This window comes from Ovis canadensis, chromosome 1 (genome assembly GCF_042477335.2).
Source record: "Ovis canadensis isolate MfBH-ARS-UI-01 breed Bighorn chromosome 1, ARS-UI_OviCan_v2, whole genome shotgun sequence".
In the NCBI taxonomy this organism is placed as follows: Eukaryota; Metazoa; Chordata; class Mammalia; order Artiodactyla; family Bovidae; genus Ovis; species Ovis canadensis.
Genome location: NC_091245.1, coordinates 217633389 through 217647788, shown reverse-complemented (window position 1 = coordinate 217647788; position 14400 = coordinate 217633389). Strand labels below are relative to the sequence as shown.

Here is a 14400-nt window from a genome sequence, read left to right as displayed (position 1 = left end):
CTTTAGGCTGCTGGGTTACTTCTCCAAAACCAATCTTTGTATATGTTTCCTCTCATAACCCATTTGTAAAGTGTGAAAAAATTAATAACTACATAAGATTTTTATATGTAGTTTATTTTTATTTCCGGAGAAGGCAATGGCACCCCATTTCACTTGAAATTCTTATTGTTTCTGAAGTTTTATGTTTAATCAGCTGTATTGTATTTATTCTGGGGAAGTTCCTTAATTGCATCCCTAACAAAGTAGATTTGAGATAAACAGGAAAGATACTATTTTCTTCAATATTTATTAGATTTACAGTTAGTGAAATAACATATTGTCGCTATAATGCCCTGAATTTTGGGGGCCTGGAGTAGGATTATTTTTCCCCCTCTTTGAGAATTTTAACTCTAGCCATGGGATAAGGTTTGAATTTATACTAGACCTAGATGCCCAGGAAATCTCAGCTCCAGAAACAAAGGCTCTCTCATTGGTAGGACTCTATAGTGTTTGGAAAATCAAAAGAAATCCCTGGGAGGAAACAAAGCCAACCCAAACTCTATTGGATTCTCACAGGTAAAGCCACACCGAATAGTGGCTTGCACCCAAGAGTAAATAACATACACATGTTACTATCTACAGTGAGTGAGAGATGGTGTGGTATCATAGAAAAATAGTTGGTCTTTGTCCCAGTTTCTGGCATAGAGCTTCTATGATGCTTGGAATTTCCTGAGTGGTAACGGATAATAGGAATGTCTTTTGTTCTGATGAGGTGACTCTTGGCAGTCCCCCAGAGAACTTGTGCCAGGATAGGGGCTAGTCTCAAGAAAGACCAAGCCTTGATTGGAAACATGGAACTTTCAGCCTCATTCTTCATGCTCTGGGGAAACAGGCTGGAGATTGAGTTAATCACCAGTGGCCGATGATTAAACCAATCATGATGAAATCTCCATAAACCCCCCAGATGATGGGGTTTGGAGAGCTTCTGTGTTAGTGAAGTTCAGTGAGGTACTGGGAGAGCGGTGCACCCAGAGAGAGCTTGGGGGCTCCCTGAACACACACACACGCACACCTCTATATACCTTACTTTGCCCTATGTTTTTCCATAAGATGTTACCAAAAGAACCCAAATGAACTTTTTGGCAAACCCCATATCTCTTCAGTTTGGCTGTTCTTGAGTTGTATCCTCTACGATAAACTAGTAATAGGAAGTAAAGCACTTCCTGAGTACTATGAGTCATCCTGGAAAATTATAAAACCTAAATTGGGGGTGATGGGAACCCCCAATTTATAACTTCTTGATTAGAAGTATAGGAGACCTGGGGCTTGTGACTGCCATCTGAAGTGGGGGCAGGCAGTCTTGTAGGATAGATCCCTTAATCTATGAGGTCTGTGTTAACTCTGGATAGTTAGTACCAAAGTTGAATTATTAAAAGCCCAGTTGGTGGCTGAGAGTTAGAGCAGTGGTACAGAAAACACCCACATATTTGGTGTTGAAAGTGTGTGAGGAAAAGGCAATCCTATATTTGGGGTCAGAAGTGAGATTTGCTAAAATGGTTTTGGCTCATGGAAACATGTGGTTTGGGAAGAATAAGAATAAAAGAGTGGAGGGTGAGAAATCTTTGATGGGTGGCCACTCGTGGTGTGAAACTGCAGTTGTGCTGTGATTAATTACTAAAGATAAGAGTTACCCATTGTAGAGATGAATCCAATGCCTGGGAAGCTGATTCGCTGAATGCATTAAGAAATACAAACTAACAAGAGAAAAGCAAAATATACAATCTTGATTATCATTACCTGCTATAGCTAAAATGAAATTAAAAGGGAGTTTGAATTGGGTTAATATTTACAGTTCATGGGGTTCCAAAGAATGGGACATGACTGAGTGACTGACACTCATTCAGATTCAAAATGGATGGCACAGAGAGACAAAGAAATAGAAAATATAAGGAACAGCTTCAGTGATAACAGAAAATTGGATGAAGAGGTAACAAATGTCCAGCTAAAATTCTTCAATGAAAGAATAGCAAGGAGTAAAGATTAGCACTTTTTTAAAATGTTGACAATTTTTCAGAATATATGAATACATGATTCTTTAGATTATGGAGCATGGTGACTTCCAGGTGAGGACAGTGTTTATGTTGGTAGGAGGTAGGGAATGGTTGGGGATTTTTCAGAGGCCGGTAGAGGTTACCTGGAGAGCTAGCAATGTTTTTTTTTTTACATTATTTATTCTGTAATAATTAGTTTAGCTGAGCATTTGTTTTGTGTGAATTTAAATGTCTGTGATATTCATAATAAAAATAATTTAAAGAATAAATGAGAAAAGATGAATAACTTGGCTGAGGGAACTTTCATAGTGGTCCACTGGTTAAAAAACTGTGCTTCCAATGCGGAGGGCCAGGGTTCAGTCCCTTGTCTGGTAACTAAGATCCCACATGCCAATATGGTGTGGCCAAAAAGTAAATTAAAAAAAAAAAAAAGAATAACAAATAACTTGGATAGGGCTCTATTTTAGGTGTGAAAAGCAGTGATTATCTCTGGACCACAAGATCATCAAGAAAAGCTCCTGCTTAAAAGGTGTAAGGTAACTGAGCCAAGTATTAAAGCATAAGTAAATAAGACCTGAATGCCAAATATGTAAAACTGAAGAATAAAAAAAAAGGATAATACTGCAAAATAGAAATTTCCAATTCTGCACACAACCGATTTGTAGAGTTTAAAATTAAGAACACAGAGACATTGTTTTACATAATTGAGAGTTCAGTCTTTAGGGATTTTAATGCTCAGCTGCATGATTCATTAGACAGCAGTGCCTAGTGATTAACTATATTACAGAGTGGCTAGATTAGACAACATAAGTAAGTGTTTCAGGAAAAGTAAAATCTTAACATGAATATTTACCTCACTGCTCCTTTACCTGCCGAAATGAGCTCAGTTAATTTTGAAATTATTATGGAGGTTTTTTTTTTTTTTTTAATGTAGACTGAGGTAACAGGTGGTGGATAAGAGCCTGAGAAACTGTTAAGGCTGCCAAGATAGACAGCAGAAAGGGATTACTCTGCTCATGAAGGACTAAACTTGGGGAGTGTATTTGGAGAGCTTAGAGTGGGAAAAGAGCCTTGGCGGGAGGCTGCCCTGTAAGTTGTGCGTGTGTGCATTACAAGGTTTCTCTGAGCATGATGGATAAAATACCTGACATCTCTTTCTGCCATGTATCTCATTCCAACCACACCACCTTGCCCCAACACATTGGTTTTTCTTAGGAGGCTAGAGTAAAAACTTACATTACTTCCATTTATTTTTGAATTACTGACTGGTATTTCTTTAAATGAAACATTGTTTGTCTTCAGTCAGGTCCCATAAGAAAACACATTAAGCAGGATGCGTTACACTTTCAGAGAGGTCCAGGAGAAATGCAATCATAGAAGGCAAGAGACAGTAGATGATGGAGACCAGAGGCGAGCAATGTTGTAACCTGCTGCTGTAAAGGATAAGTGGGCTGCTCACTGAGAAGTGTTTACTTTCACTAGATAGGATAGTGCCAGAACACCACTCTTCCCATTGGGAAGACCAACAGTTTAATATTTTTAAAAACAGAGACTTTAGCCCCGTATTTGAGGAATTTCTTTACTTTGGGAATAATTCTCTATTTCTACAAAGAATTCTTGCGGTGCAAACATGAGATTATCTATCTTTATAACCAACCTGGCTGTAACACTTTCATAATGATATTGGAGATGTAGACTCTTTAATTCTATAAAAAAATTTTGATTAAGTGAGTTAGAAAGAGGAGGAAAATAGTTTAATCTTGGAAGTTCTTGATCATGATAAAATTATAATATTTTGAAGAAGGAAGAATAAAATAAGGAATTTTAACTTCCCATTTTAGAGAGCATAAGACTGCATTATCCTTACTGGTAAATGATGACTGAACAAGAACAAGGTTATAAAGTTCAGTGAAAAGCAATTTTTAAAGGTCTATTTTAAAACAATATATTATTCCTCTGAACATACATATTTACTCTTGGGAATTAAATTACATTGGAAAGACAAAATATGACTCTATCCACCTAAGTGTTAAAGTAATTGATATCTGATCCAGAAAACTTTTCTATTAAACATTACTAAGCACAGATCCATTACTGAATATTTATTTATTTAGCAAATAAATCTTGATGTTTTCATCAAGTGGAGACAGGATATGCTTATTGTATTACTTTATTATTATTAAAATACAACCATGCAAGAATAAGAACTATAGAGAATTGCATTATTTCATTGAAATATATGAATAAAAATCTCAAGCAAAATCTTTATAAATGAAAACATAATAATTCTAGGGTTACTGAATTATTATTTGTTTTATATATGCTGACTACTCTGCATGAATCAAACTAGATTTTTCCTTAAATAAGAAAAATGGATAGCTACACTGCTAAAATTCAGTAATTTCTTTCCTCCATGAGATGTAGTACAATATAGCTCTATTATAATATAGCTCTAAGATTTTGGTGGGTCTTACCACATTCCCCACATAGCTAAGAATGCACAGTGAATTCCTGAGGATATATAAGCCTGTTTGTCCAACGAGGCAGATTTGAATTTGGACCCTCCCTTATCAGTCTTGTAGAGGTTATAAGGGCAGTATAAACATGGTCTTAGTGCCTGCCACTGAGGGAGGCTTCCGTGGGGGTTCAGTCAGTAAAGAATCCTCCTGCAATGTGGGAGACCTGCGTTCAATATTTGGGTTGGGAAGATCCCCTGCAGAAGGACATGGCATCCCACTCGAGTATTCTTGCCTGGAGAATTCCAAGGACAGGGGAGCCTGGTGGGCCACAAGCCATGGGATTGCAAAGAGTTGACATAACTGAGCGACTAAGCACAGCACTGAGGGTGAAGTGAGTTTTTCTCATAATAAATCACTAATTTAGTTGGTCTATTTAATAAAAAATTAAAACTATTTAGACCTCTATGAATTTCAAAATGAGTTTTTTACAGTTTTTTCCCTTTGGAATTTATTTTTCATGTGAAAATCCCTGATAAGGGTGGCTGTGAATTAGGGGTTAGCTAGAAAGAACACACTGCCTGGGGGATCTCTATCATGAATACTCTTCTTGCTTATCACCATCACCTCTGCCAGCTAATACTGGGCTCACAGCATTGTCACATGACCAAAGAGTAATGAACTCAATACTGTGTACGCTTGCTGAAGGTGACCTGGAGTTGGGCAGAGTTTCTGAGTTGGAGGTTTGTCTGCCAGCCTCTGCTGGGAGAGCTAAATGTACTAGTCTCCAAGTTTTAATGATAATACCTACTTATCCTGTAGAACTTTGATTGGTAGACTTTTCATCCAAGATCTTCAAGGTACAGATTTTATGACCTTCATCTGTTGACTGTTGATTTAGATGACTTCTAAAACTCCTACCTGTGACCTCAGTTTTTCCCGCTGCAATGCAAACTGCATAGTTGTGTTCTGTCTCCTGTGGGGCATCTGTGTCTCTCCTGAAATGTTCCCTTTCTTTGAGTGGGTACAAACACATATGTATGAGAACATCCACCTGTAGTCGTTCAAGGAAGGGAGAGTGAGTGGGAGGTAGAAGGGAGTGTACACAAACTGAGTGTTTCTGAGGGTGAGTTTGACTGCACAGGTGGGGATGTTTATCCTTTCTCCATTGAGTTCACATGAATTTTTTGTGTACACTGTAGATGGGGTAGGAAAGCATCTACTAGTTATGATGTAAGGTAGTCTGTTAGAGTTAATCACCTGATTTAACAGAGAACCTCCAAATCTCAATGATCTGAGACAAGAGAATTTTTTTTTAAAATTTGTATAGGTATTCAGTGGGTTGCCTTCCATATGGTCATTCAGGGGCCCAAGCTTCTTTTGCCTTGTAGCTTCTTTAGTTCTGCAGTTCTACCCACTCAGTCAGTAGCAAGGGAAAGAGAATTCTATATGGCAGAAGTTTATGGGTCAGGCCTGCGAGTGGCATATATTATTTCTATCCACATTCAAACACTGTCTGTTATTGAGTCACCAACCTCACTGAAGTGTAAAGAAAGCTGGAAATGTCTTCTGGTTATGCATGGAGGGGGAAAAGAAAATAGTTTGGTAAACAACTAGCTAGTCTTTGCCACTTTTGGTGGCAAGGACTTCTATTCCCAAACTGCTCTTTCATCTGTTTTCTCCTCCACCATTCTTTTAATTAGAATCAGCCTTCCATTCCACAATTTGCACTTCGGTTTTAATTGAAATATTCTTTAGAAGAGAGGAAAAATACAGTCCAACTTTCACCCTGAAGTATAAATGACTAAAGTCAGGTATATTGTAGCATTACCTAGTATATTGTCTGGAATATATGTATTTAATAAATATTTGATGAATAAATAAGTAGCTGAATATACAACTCATTGCCATTGTAGATCTTCTTCTTGTCCTGAGGATCTTGGGATTCTGGAGCATGGAAAAAAGGATAAGAGAAATGGCAGAATAACACAGCAAGTTGGAGAGAGGACTAAAGTGACTTCCAGTCTCCGGGGGAAAAGAGGAAATCTCTAGAGTGAGATCTAGAATTAGCATTTTGGCAGGGAGAGGGGATCTTAGAAAGTAGCTCTTGTCTGGGCCAATTTGTGTGATAGGGTGGCTGGTGTACATATAAAAAGAATCTGCACCAGGAAGCAGTATGGGGACTCATACAGGTGCCCTTGGGTTCTGCTCAAACTAACAGAACTGTCTCAGGTTGCACTAGCCGTGTAATCAGCAGCTGTGCCAGCGTGCACCAGACTTTGGAAGAGGACCCTTTCCTCACATGCCCTCAGGCTTTTGGGCTTCCCTGATGGCTCAGCAGGTAAAGAATCCACCTGCAATACAGGAGACGAAGATTAGATCCCTGGGTTGGGAAGATCCTCTGAAGGAGGGCATGGCAACCCGTTCCAGTATTTTAGCCTGAAGAATCTCGTGGACAGAGGAGACTGGCAGGCTACAGTGCAGGGGGTCACATGAGTTAGATACGACTGAGGTGACTGAGCACACACGTACAAGCAAGAGTATTGAAACCAGAGGAGAAGGAGAAGAAAGTCCCATGGGAAGCGGGAAAAAGTGGTGAACTGGATCAGATAATTACTGAGGAGAATCTAAATTTTAGAAATGATTGGATGGGATTGTGTCCCATAGGGTGGGAGAGAATACATTTTTGGCTCTGGGCAGATCAAAAGCAAACATGTGTAGGTTAAAAAAAATTCTTATGTTTGTACATATTTGCTGTGTAACTGTCCAGTTACACTGTATGACTATTTGTTGAAATAAGTAACTGAATACATTTTTGGCAACATAGAAGCTTCTTAAATTCTATCAAAGCAGATAAAAGAATCTCCGGGCTTCCCAGGTGGATCAGTGGTAAAGAAATCCTCATGCCAATGCAGGAGACACAAGGTGAGGGTTTGATCCCTGGGTTGGCAAGATCTTCGGAGGAGGAGGAAATGACAGTCCACTTGACTGTTCTTGCCTGGAAAATTCCATGGACAGAGGAGCCTGGTGGGCTACAGTCCATAGGGTTGCAAAGAGTCAGTCGCAACCGAGCATGCTTGCCACAACAAAACACTGTTCTTCTAGGCCCTATCTTTCTTTGTATGACTCACTGCCTAGCTACTGCCTTTGGCTACTGATACCTGCCCAAATCATCACTCTGCACCTCTTGTGAGAAATATACAGAAGCTAAAGACCACATTTGACCTCCTCTCTTCCTCACCTGGAATTGCTTGAGGGGAAAAGAAGAGATGCCACTAAGACTTGCACATACGGTTAGTAATAGTGGTTTCACTATTATTCCAGCAATAGCTTTGGAGAGACCCTTTAATCAGTGCAACAGAGGCAAATAATGCATGTCATCATCGTAATAGTCTGTTAACCCAAAGTACCCATCATACAGAGCAAAGAACCCAACCAGTCCTTGTGAAATTAAAAATTCAAGATTGCCTTCTCTACCTCCCCTTCTCCTTCAGAGACTGCATCTTTTTCTCTCTGTTCTCACACAGCACTGTCACAATCCAGCAATTAGTAATTATAAAATAATGGAAACAATCATCAGTAACTTATAATTATCTTCTCTTTCATAGTATAAGATTCTTTAGCATGAATCGCCTTGCCAACAAATCATAATTCATCTTGATAACAAGTTTGATGGAGTCACATGAGACATGAATCTGGCTCACTAATGTTTTTATTGTTTTTAAATCCTCAGTGGCAACACTGCTTCCTAAGTATTAATTAATCTTCATAACTTTTTTGTGAAGTAGGTTAAATATAACTAAATTTATTCTACCAGTAGAGAAATTGGCAAATTGGTGATCTCCTCAATGAATCCCTCTTCATTACCAATGGATCTGAGAGCAGATGTGGAAATAACTGAATCTTATTAATTTTCCATGATTCTAGATTGACATAATTGATTTCACTCTTTTCCTCCCCAAAACCCTCTGAAGATATCCATAACAAAATGATAAGTGATTTATAACAATTAGCAAAAATTGTGAGTTCTGAAATATTTTTATCTACTCTCCTCAGAATGCTCAAATTAAGTAAATCAGCATGAGTAGTCATTATAGCATGTGATTTCTTCTCTTTCTGTGCCTTCAAATTTTCATTGTTCCTTATGGTTTTACTGTTATCTTTTTTTCTGAAGAGCTTGGGGCATTGTGGAAGAAACAGATTCCATAGGACCTAAAGTTAATGCTTTCGTCCCATCTTGGCTTCTATCAGATGGAAATAAGGTACCCCAATGCGACGACACGGATTCAAATCCAAGGCTCGCTGCCACTGATGTGGTGGTTTTCTGCGTATCTTTGGAAAAACTGTTTCTTCTGGTTACCATTCTCATTTCTACATGAGAATCATCTTAGTCACTTGAGTTATGAGAGTAACAAGAGATAATGAATGTTGAGTAGCTGGCACCTTAAAACTGATCATTAATGGAGTATGTTATTAATCATATAAATCAGTGATTTGACTCTAAAACCCTAACAAAAGGAATGTAGGGGGCTTAACAGGAAGATACAATATTAGGCGTATGTACTGAGAGATTTTGCTTAACATGGTAGTCATTGTTGATGGGTTTTTAATTTTGAAAGTAACAAAATGGTCTTTAATATTGTTTTGAGTCAATGATTTAAAGACAGTAAAACAGCAATAACAAAAGCTTTTGAAAACTCTTAGTATCTTAGATAACCAGATATTTCTATCTCCGTTAGGGATTGGCTCTTAATTTAATACAAGAAAATTCTTAATTTAGAATAACATTTGGAACACAGTAGAAAGTATTGAATGAATAAAAGCAATTGGCTTCCAGAGACAAAAAGAGCAAAAAAGAACACCACAAGTGTCATGTTCTTTGTATATACTTGACTATCCAGGTCTCCTTTGGATACCAGTGGCTGAAGAACATTTAAAAAAAAAAAAAAAAGAGGGGCATTTGAGGTATGAGATAAATGGAGCAAGGAAAATAAAAAAAGAAGGGACTAGAGAAAAAATTTCATCTTCAGGAAAATACTGGAATCACCTAGTCTACTGATGAAGGATATGAAAAAAGGTGACATTTTACACAAGTTACTCCTTCATTTTTTAAAAAATCTTCGAGTTTCTAAGTGTTACCTCTCCTCTTAAAAAAAGAAACATGACCGATGACACAAGGGATATTACACTAGACCTATAAGGCTAGCTCTACATAAAACCTAGAAATAACTTTCTATTTCAACTCAGTTCAGTTCAGTTCAGTCGCTCAGTCATGTCAGACTCTTTGTGACCCCATGAATCGCAGCATGCCAGGCCTCGCTGTTCATCACCAACCCCCGGAGTTCACCCAAACTCATGTGCATCGAGTCAGTGATGCCATCCAGCTACCTCATCCTCTGTTGCCCCTTCTCCTCCTGCCCCCAATCCCTCCCAGCATCAGGGTCTTTTCCAGTGAGTCAACTCTTCGCATGAGGTAGCCAAAGTGTTGGAGTTTCAGCCTCAGTATCACTCCTTCCATTGAACACACAGGACTGATCTCCTTTAGGATGGACTGGCTGGATCTCCTCGCAGTCCAAGGGACTCTCAAGAGTCTTCTCCAACACCACAGTTCAAAAACATCAATTCTTATTAGGCTAGTGTCTTTTTAAAGGGCCTTTTTTTGGGTGGTGTCTTGATATCTAATTGAAGGTTGCACTGACTTTCTTGCTTCAAATGAGTAACAAAATTTTAGTAAACATGGTGCTTTCTCTATTTCATATATTGGGCAATTGCATATAACCATTTTGTTACCTACACAAGAATTCAGAATTTTGAAAACTAGTTCCTCCATATCACACTGATAGTCAGTCAGTCAGTTAATTCAGTCTCTCAGTCATATCCGATTCTTTGGACCGTAGCACCCAGGACTGATCTCTGTTAGGATGGACTGGTTGGATCTCCTTGCAGTCCAAGGGACTCTCAAGAGTCTTCTCCAACACCACACTTCAAAAGCATCAATTGTTCAGCACGTAGCTTTCTTCACAGTCCAACTCTCACATCCATACATGACCACTGGAAAAACCATAGCCTTTCAACTCAACAGATTAATTAAAAAAAAATCCTTAAAACTGAAATAACAAAAGTCAGAAACATCCCTGTATTTGTTTTTTTTTTTTTTTTATGAAAATAAAGTGTCAGCTGATACTTTGGAGATACTGATTCTTACCTGTGTAAATATACTCCACATATGCAGGATGAATTTTTGTGAAAACTTCTTTTACTTTTTCTATTTTATCAGCTCTGATTTTTGTTGCAAATGGTGTGTACATAACTGAGAAAGATTCCGCTCTGGTGATGGCTTCCTCAATCATGGCCTAAGAGAAAGCAAATAACCCATTTGGCATCAATAACAATATATGACTTTTTAAGAATGTAAAAAAAAATATAATTACCTTTATGGATGATTTAAAAATCTATATACTGTACTGCAGAGATAACATTTTGGTCTTGAATATTCATTAGAGTGAACTTTTAATTAGTTCTGGAAATACTCTTTCATATTAGGAAAACCAATTAAATGGAGAAAGTTTGTAAACAGACACCTCTAAACTGAGCTTGCTTTAAGATAAAAATAAAAATTCTATTTTCTGAGGTGTCATTTTTAACTTGGTCTGAAACATCAAATTCTTAAATCTAACATAATTATCTTATGAACAGACACTGATGAGCAATTTGTTCTTTAAAAAAGTAATTAAAATATCTAGATTTAAGTATTGTCTATAAATAACCTGACAAGCTAGACAAACTATATTTTTCTTCTTCCAATACGTGGCAAAGTCTTTTGGAGGTATAAAAAAAACCTTCTCATTTCCCTCCTAGTAAAGCTTTCCTTCCCTGCAGATCACAATGGTTGAGCCATTTGAGATGGATTCAGCTATTTAAGAATTTCTTTAAATTTTCTTTGTTCATGTATGGTACCATTCTTGATAAAACTTGTCATCACCCAGAGCTTCCTGTTTTAACAAGGTCCATTATTATTTGAAACAGACCAAAAGGGAAGTTATGTGAAGTTTTAAAAAGGAATTTATTCCTTTCCTACAACTTTTCCTTCTAACAAGCTTTAACAATTGAATAAAAAGTGGAACTGTCTATAGTTATCTCATTTTTCTGAAAATAGCATAAAAAATATTATAAAAATTCATATATACTTATAGGAATAGTTTTTCCCCTGGAACTCAGAGTGTCAACAACCAATAAGGAAAAATAATAGATTTGAAGTTTCCAACAAAGAAAATCATTTAACAAACAGAAACTTTATTATTACCAGCATGCTGCTGCTGCTGCTGCTGCTGCTAAGTCGCTTCAGTCGTGTCTGACTCTATGTGACCCCATAGACGGCAGCCCACCAGGCTCCCCTGTCCTTGGGATTCTCCAGGCAAGAACACTGGAGTAGGCTGCCATTTCCTTCTCCAATGCATGAAAGTGAAAAGTGAAAGTGAAGTCACTCAGTCATGTCCGACTCTTCGCGACGCCATGGACTGCAGCCTACCAGGCTCCTTCGTCCATGGGATTTTCCAGGCAAGAGTACTGGAGTGGGGTGCCATCGCCTTCTCCGTATTACCGGGATGGTGTATTGTTAAACAAGTTTTAGGCTAATATTAAACTCAGTAAGGAGTTGATTTTAAACTGAGAGACTGAATTTAACTTGTTGATATCCTACTTCATTCCTCAGTGACTCCAAATGGCCTCTATGATCAGTTTTCTAACTTACAACTTAAATTTGTTGTGGGGCAAATTTCTGAATGGCTGAAGGAAAGAACTTGTCCATAAGACTGTCCTTTACAGGTTTGAAGAACTGGAAGGGGAACAAAGAATATGATTGTGATGCCTAATCCAGAGCCAGCAATTAGATGGAGGTAGCCATGGATTATGAAGCAGTGGATTCTGAGAGTGCAGCAGGTCGGGATGCTGAGGCCTGGATGCCACGATGGAAGGCTTACAAAGGGCAATGCAGGCAGCAGATCTGGAATTCAGAAATGTGGATTAAGGACTCAAGCTGTTTAGGTATCAGGTTCTGGTCTTCCAACAAAAATAAATATCCTTTATATTGGGTCGGAGAATATTTTCTCCAGCTTCGTGCTTCATTGTTTATTGCTGGAACATGGAATATGCTGGAATATATTTATTGGTGCAACTAATTCTGGGATGGCCTGTCCAGACCAAGAAGGTAAGTAGTTGTACCTGGATTCGTGCGGAGTGAAGTGCTGAAGAAGGAAGCTGTTCTAGATCTCAATTCTAAGGTGGTGATCTGCCTTCACTGCTTTTTGTAGGCTCCTAGTTCCTGTGTGAGTTTGCTAGGGCTGCCATAACAAAGTTTCACAGACTAGGTGGCTGAAACAACATAAATTTATTTTATAATAGTTTCCGTTCCAGTGGCTAAAAGTCTAAGATCCAGGTGTCTGCAGGTTTGATTTCTTTTTAGACCTCTCTCTTTGGCTAGTAGATGGCCAGGTACCTTCCTTCCCCTGTGACTTCACATGTTTTTCCCTCTGTGTATGTCTGTATTCTAATCTCCTCTTAAACCTGTCATATTGGATTGTTGGTGTTCAGTCACCCAGTTGTGTCTGACCCTTTGTAACCCCATGGGCTGCAGCATGCCAGGCCTCCCTGTCTCTCACCACTTTCTGGAGTTTGCCCAAATTCATATTAATTGCATAGTGATGCCATCCAGCCATCTCATCCTCTGACACCCTCTTCTCCTTCTTTTCCCAACATCAGGGATTTTTTCCAGAGAGTTGGCTGTTTGCATCAGATGTCCAAAATACTGGAACTTCCACTTCAGCATTAGCCCTTCCAATGAGTATTCAGGGTTGATTTCCTTTAAGGTTGACTGGTTTGATCTTGCTGTCCAAGGAACTCTCAGGAGTCTTCCCCAGCCCGACAGTTCAAAGGCATCAATTTTTGGCACTTAGCCTTCTTTATGAACCAACTCTCACATCTGTACATGACTACTAGAAAAACCATAGCTTTGACTATATGGACCTTTGTTGGCAAAGTGATGTTTCTGCTTTTTAATATGCTGTCTAGGTTTATCATAGCTTTTCTTCCAAGGAGCTAGTGTCTTTTAATTTCATGGCTGAAGTCACCTTCTGCAATGATTTAGGAGTCTAATTCCCTGTCTATTTGCCATGAAGTGGTGGGACTGGATGCCATGATCTTAGCTTTTTGAATGTTGAGGTTTAAGCCAGTCTTTTCACTCTCCTCTTTCATCCTCATCAAGAGGCTTTTTAGTTTCTCTTCACTTTCTGCCACTAGAGTGGTATCATCTGCATATCTGAGGTTGTTGACGTTTCTCCCACCTATCTTGATTCCAGCTTATAACTCATCCAGCTGGGCATTTCTCATAATGTGCTCAGCATATGAGTTAAACAAACAGGGAGACAACAGACAGCCCTGTCGTACTCCTTTCCCAATTTTGAACCAGTCCGGTTTTAACTGTTGCTTTTTGAACAGCCAACAGGTTTCTCAGGAGATAGGTAAGATGGTCTGGTATTCCCATCTCTTTAAGAGCTTTCCACAGTTTGTTGTGATCCACACAGTCAAAGGCTTTATATTGAATTAAATCCCATTTAAATACCTCATTTTAACTTAATTACCTTTTTAAAGACCCTATTTGCAAATACAATCACCATCTACAGCTTGGGGTTAGGACTGGCATATGAATTTTGCAGGGGACATGGTTCAGCTCATAACACTTCCTGACATCCAAATAGCCTTTCTGGTGGTCTCTCTGAATATCTTGGTGAAGGATATGTTGCTTTAAATTCTGAATCAAATAATTTTAGTGAAGGTATTTAATCTTCTACTTTGCTCCCAGAAAGGTATTAACAGTATCCCAGTAAGACCAAGACAGAAGAAAACATTCTCTCCATCCC

General features: G+C 38.5%; 1 protein-coding gene across 4 annotated transcripts in view; it reads right to left on the bottom strand.

Moving 5' to 3' along the window:
• The window catches only part of SPATA16 (spermatogenesis associated 16), a 269495-nt gene that overhangs the window by 55003 nt on the left and 200092 nt on the right, over nt 1–14400 (bottom strand). For all 4 annotated transcript variants that reach the window (XM_069579806.1, XM_069579802.1, XM_069579823.1 and 1 more), the window contains exon 6: nt 10692–10839. In XM_069579806.1, coding sequence (XP_069435907.1) covers nt 10692–10839 — 148 coding nt within the window. The remainder of the gene's footprint in view (nt 1–10691; nt 10840–14400) is intronic.